General features: G+C 43.8%; 1 protein-coding gene across 1 annotated transcript in view; it reads right to left on the reverse strand.

Moving 5' to 3' along the window:
- LOC109294459 overlaps positions 1 to 3,807 on the reverse strand; it is a 38,367-nt gene extending 34,560 nt beyond the window's left edge. Inside the window, exons 1-2 of the mRNA XM_019512838.1 lie at positions 3,646 to 3,807; positions 1,875 to 1,992 (exon numbers count right to left, since the gene is read on the reverse strand). Coding sequence (XP_019368383.1) covers positions 1,875 to 1,992; positions 3,646 to 3,755 — 228 coding nt within the window. The 5' untranslated portion in view covers positions 3,756 to 3,807. The remainder of the gene's footprint in view (positions 1 to 1,874; positions 1,993 to 3,645) is intronic.
- Between the last annotated feature and the right edge of the window lie 2,193 nt (positions 3,808 to 6,000).

Here is a 6,000-nt window from a genome sequence, read left to right on the forward strand (position 1 = left end):
GTGGTTGCCTATTTGTGCGACTACTTAGCTGTCCTTATGCATCAAAGAATAAAATTCCCTGGTTTTGATCCTATAGAGTAGAGCTGTCTGACTTAACAGCCATGGGCAGGGGCTGCACCACCCCACTCACCTCCCCAGCTACAAGCTCCCCTGGTACTATGTAATCAGACAGCTCCCTCCCCACTACCACACTGCATGGGGCAGTTCTTCTCATCTCCTTGGCTGTGGGTTTCACCAGCACTGCAGGCTGCACTGAGTCATGCCACCCTGCCATGCCCTACCCTGTGGGTCAGGGGGAGGAAAAGAAAGTCAGAGAAGGGAGGGGGAGACTGGAGACCCTGGCTGCAGAAGCAGCTGGAGGGACGAAGGCAGCAGTGGCCAGAGGGGGCTGCAGATAAACCTATGCAGCTCCCAGGCTGCTAGTTGAACAGCTCCACTGTAGAAGACCAAAAATTGGCCCTGTAGATGACCAGGGAACATTAGACTGTTACCCCCAATGTTTTGGAGGTGACAAGGTAACACCTTTCACAGGCGGTAAAGTAGGATGGGGGACACACCTTGCTGGAGTTGTTTCTCAGAGACATTTGTAATTGAATGGTTTTTGGTTGTAGCCATGTTGGTCTAAGGACATAGGCAGGCAAGGTTCTTTGAGTAGATGTGATATTTTTATTAGACCAACTGAGTAGTTGGAAAAAAGTTCTTGGCAAGCTTTTGGGCACAGTCACCTTTTTTCAGGCATCGAGAGTCTCTGCTGGTCTGAGACTCCAAGAAATAAGAAAAGCTAAAAGTGTGGCAGGATGTCAGTGAAAATGGAGTAAACAGGTAGAAATTAGAAAGACAGAAGCTAAAACAGAGGGGGCAGGGGGATGGGGAAGAAAGCAGGGGAAAAGAAAAAAAGGCTGAAGAGAGACATTACAGTGACAGAATATAAAGATAGAAAAGAGGATCTCAGTGAAAAAGAAAATAATAGGAGATCAGGAAAACAGGACAGAGAGAAGTTAAAAGTGTGAGAGGATGTAGTGAAAATATAAATAGGTGAAAAGGAGAAGCAAAAGGTAAAGCAGGGGAACGAGGGGGAAGAAAGCAGGGGAAAAGAAAGTCCTAAAGGAAATATTACAGGGTAAGAAAGAGGCTCTCAATGAAGAAGATAATTGTCTCCCTGATTTATTACTAAGGGCAGAAAAGTGGGGGAGAGGAAGGGATAAAAGTTGGGGGAAAAGAACAATGTAAGGGGTTGGGTCAGGCAGGTACCTGGTGAATCAGATGACAGAAAGGTTGTAATGTGCCATAAAACCAATGTCTATATTGAGTCCATGATTTTTTGTATCCAGTAGACTTATGAAGTGAAGTTTGTAGGCTCATCTATGGAAGGTGACATCCTGCCACACTTTTAGCTTCTCCCATTTCTTAGAGTCTCAGACCAGCAGAGACTCCCTGTGCCTGAAGAAGAGTGATTGCACCTGAAAGCTTGCCAAGAACTTTTTTCCAACTACTCAGTTGGTCTAATAAAAGATACCACATCTACTCAAAGAACCTTGCCTTTATAATTTAATGCTAAAAGGGGAATGGAAAGAACATCCTTAGCAAATGTTTGTCCTTCTATTAAAATGCTGATTGAACTATTCAAACAACTTTGATAAGGCTTCTGTTCTTGTTTCTCAGGAAACCATATAGAATTCTGTTTTTATTTTCATTAATAAAAAAGGTTTCTCATTTTAAAAAAATCTTCAGCAATGATAAGTGATACTGTTTTGTGCTACTGGCATGAATTTCTCTAGTAAGTACTATGTAATAATAATGTTTCACTGTTGTTCCTGTAGCAGTTGATGAAGATAATAACAATAATGCTGTTAATAGATGAAATGTAATACTACCAGCTTCCTTAGGTAAAGGTCCATTTCCAACTCCAGTACATGCTCTTCCTTCAAAGTTTTCTGGACTGTTTGGAGCTCTGCTTCTAAATGTATTTTCATGGTTTCTGCCTGCTTTATCCTATGCTCATTGGAGAAAGAAAAAAAACCTCAAGACAATAAATTCATAGTCCAAAAACTGTGAAGGTGGCTCAGAAATACAGAGCTGATTTCTGATTGCTGTTTTCTGATTGCTGATTTCTTCAGATTCTCATGTACACAACTATATCTTACACCTCTAGTAGTCACCAATTCACGAATTAGTTTATTCATTTCATTGCCTCTCTGACTCTGTCAGTTCATTATGTACTTTAAAGTTAGGCTTTTCAAAAGTGCCTAACTGACTTAGGAATACAAGGGCCATTGACTTTCTGCTTCAAATGTAAGTCCATAAAGGCATGTACATACACTTAACAAGTGAAAAGAAAGGAACCAAACAACTATAGTCTGTCAAGTCAATTTTATTTCTAAGCTAAATCTAGGATTCCTGGATGTTTGTATGGAGACATAGAAATGGTAACAACTGGCTTTAAAGTAGCTACCTTGAGTACCCTTGGTAATATAGCTGTATCAGCATGGAGCTCAGTGAGGGTTGCAAAGTCTACCTGATACACTGGGTACATTTTCAGATGGTATTCTGGATTGAGCTCTGTGCTGCCAGGGCTACACTGCTCAGAGTGCCCAATCCAGCTAGTTTAAAGCCTGTTGGGATCTTTCTATACTACACGAGTGTCACAGAAGTGACTGCTGTGTGGATACACCATGAATAAAGACAGATATCTCCCTCTCTAGGCACAGTCTGTTCACCTATATAGCCCTGACTATTCAACAGGTAATGGATGGAAATATTTGTATCATACATGAAGTATAAAGAAAATCCTCGTGCTCCAGAACACTAGTTCCCATACAGGCTTTGAGTGTACACATGGGAACATTTGGATTTGGTGACAGATGATGCAGGCACACATGAACCTATGAACTGTTCTGCTGGTCAGGGGTGAGGGGAGGCGGCAGTGGGGCTGGAGATGGCCAGCTCTATCTACAAACTGGAGTGGAGGGCAGCAAAGGGTGAAGCCAGGAGGTCCTGGCAATGTGCTAAATTCACACATGTCAAAGGCAGCATTTCTTGAGTCCCAAATCAATTTAAAGCTGGCATAGACCGGTGGGAATTGGACCACCCTGCTTTCACAGCAAAAAATCAAGTCCAGCTGTTGTTTCAGCAAATCATCTACCAATCTCTAACTGATGAGAGAGAGGAATAACCTTTCTCTGGGGGTAGGTTATTCTATAACTGTCTTGCACATTTCTCTGGCCACTTCTGGAGACAGGATTCAGCATGAGCTGGACCCTAGGTCTGTTCTGGTGTGATGATTTCTAGGCACCCTGTGATAAAAGCCTGATGTCATGGTAAGAGGGCTTTTTTCCCCATTTCAAAGCCTAGTATGGCTTGTTAATGTCCGGGCCATTAGCAGAGGGAAGCTAATCCAAAAACTGTACTGCTAACATTTCCCCCCTTCATTGTGGCTTCCAACCACCTATTAGAAGCAGAACACTGATTCCAGTGTCCTTCTCTTCATGGGATAGAAGCACAGGCTGGAAGATTGTGCTCAGATGTGGTGAGGTGTAGCAGGATTTATTTTTGGAAAGCTCCATGAAAAACTGGCCCCTTAGCACTCTTAGATGTGTCATTAGGGCGTTTGATATTTGCTTCATACCACATCCTCTTAGACGTTACCTGCTGAGCTCTGCCTCCATGCTGCTTATGTCTTTTTCTACATCTCTAATATTAGCTTTGATGATCTCTTCTTCCTTTAGCAGACATTCAATTTGCTCTTTCAGCAACATGTTTATATGCCAGGACTGGAAAACAGAGTCTTCTTCTGTTGATATCCATGTGGCCCTGGCAGAAGAAAAGAGCATGCAGTCTCATAGACATTAGGGCTGGAAGGGATCATCAGGTCCAGGTTTTTTTTGTCTGGGTTTGTTTTTTTTTTTGAGGGTGAAGGGGCATTTTTATTATTATCTCAAGGAGCTGTAACATATTGCAGTGACAGGTCCCAGCAGGTCTTTTCACTACAAATAGAATTTGACTCTTTTACAAGAATGAGAGAGGTTAAATAGAACAGTTAAAAATAGTATTTAAAAAAACCAACAATGTAGACTGATATAGACATCTCTACATACACACATTCCTTCCATTACAAAATCCCAGAGAAACATTTAGTGCATCACCTACAACTTGTTCATTTTTCCTTTTACTCAAGTCTTTTCCTAGCTGACACGTCATTCAAGCCTGCAAACAACTGAAACAACTACTCTGTAAGTATTTTGTAAATTCTGGCTGGAATGAACTCTAAACACTCTCTTTACCTATTTCCAAACTGGGGACATTGAACACTGAGCAAGCAACTTTGTATCAGTCTGCCACCCATGTAACTTCATGGAAGTCTATGGATTGACTTCACAGATCAATCTGTCCTGCTGATTTTAAAAGTACTGATAAAATAGATCCTTTCAGATGAAAAGTTAGGACAATTTGTCCAATGTAATCAGTAATTACCACCAGTTTGTGTGTAGTGATACCAGCATTAAAACTGGACGCTGGTTTAGGTGGAAAACAGGAATAATCCTGGATGTTCAGCATCTGGATGGAGTAGAACCTTTGCCTGTTTAAGAAGTTGCCCTCAAAGTTTGAGGGTGACTTGAGGGGATAATGGATGTAACTCATGATAGTCAAGGGAAATGGGAACCAGGTTGAGATACAGCTCTAGTGATGAAGAGACATTCAGAAAGAAAGGCACATGTGTCTTAGTGGCTGCTTTAGTCTCATGGAAGTTGCCAGCATTAGGCATGTGCGAGTCGGCAGCGATCCAATCCGGCTTCGGGTTCTGGCTACTTCAGATGCCAGGGATCTGATCCACAGCTCCAGACTGGGTTTCTGCTTCGATCCAGCCGAAGCGGCTCCGAAGCTTCGGAGCAGCCTCAGAGATCTGGCCATAGGGTATAATGGGGAATCAATTAAATGTCTATAACTTTGCTGTTTTTTGTCTGATTTGGATGAAGCTTCTAGAGATGGTATCCCCTTCTGAGAGCATGAAGTCTGCCAAGTTTCAAGAAGATCAGTGCAGAAGTTTGGGAGGAACTGCACCCCATATTCTTGAAAGCAAAACTCATGTCACGTATACCTGTTACAACACAGGGGGGTCAAAACTGCAGGAATAGTAGCTCCTGGTGAGGCCAAAAAGCCTGCCATGTTTCATGCAGAACAGTGCAGAGGTTTGGTGGGAACTGCACCTCAATCTGTGGAGAAGCAAAACTCATGACATGGGTGACACTGCGTGTGTTAAACTGTAGCAAGGTGAAAGCTGCAGGGATGGTAGCCCCTGCTGAGGCCACGATGCCTGCCAGCTGTCGTAGAGATCGGTGCAGGGGGGTTTTCTGGGGCCCTGCACCCCAAACTGCTGACAGACAAAACTCGTGACATGCGTGCTTGTAGGACTGACTGTGTCTGTCTTGGGGCAGTTGATTGTCTGTATTGATTATTTCCTCTCCTTAGTCTCTGCTTTTGTAGGTGCTAATTGACGGCAATTAACTGGCTACATTAGCTCCATCCTGTGTATTGAGCTGGTCCCTGAGTGAATTATGATTGATTGGTAACTGGTAACACAGTAGCTTGGCAACCAGGCCTGCAGTAGTGTCTCCCAGCCCCAAAACAGAGACAGTCAGTCCCACAAGCATCTGTGGCATGAATTTTGCCTGTCAGCAGCTAGGGGTGCAGGGCCCCAGAACCCCCCTGCACTGATATCCTTGACAGCTGGCAGGCGTCGTGGCCTCAGCAGGGGCTAGCAGGCCTGCAGCTTTCACTCTGCTGTGCCTTAACACACGTAGTGGCACCTATGGCATGTGTTGCTTCTCCGCATCTTGAAGTGCAGTTGCCCCCAAACCCCTGCACCGATCTTCTTGAGACTTGGCAGACTTTGTGGCCTCAGCAGGGGCTACCATGCCTGCAGTTTTCACCCTGCTGTGGTGTAACACATAGACGTGACGTAAGTTTTGCTTTCAAGAATTTGGGGTGCAGTCCCTCCCAACC

Source organism: Gavialis gangeticus, unplaced genomic scaffold (genome assembly GCF_001723915.1).
Source record: "Gavialis gangeticus isolate Ggan-Ray unplaced genomic scaffold, GavGan_comp1, whole genome shotgun sequence".
Lineage (NCBI taxonomy): Eukaryota > Metazoa > Chordata > Crocodylia > Gavialidae > Gavialis > Gavialis gangeticus.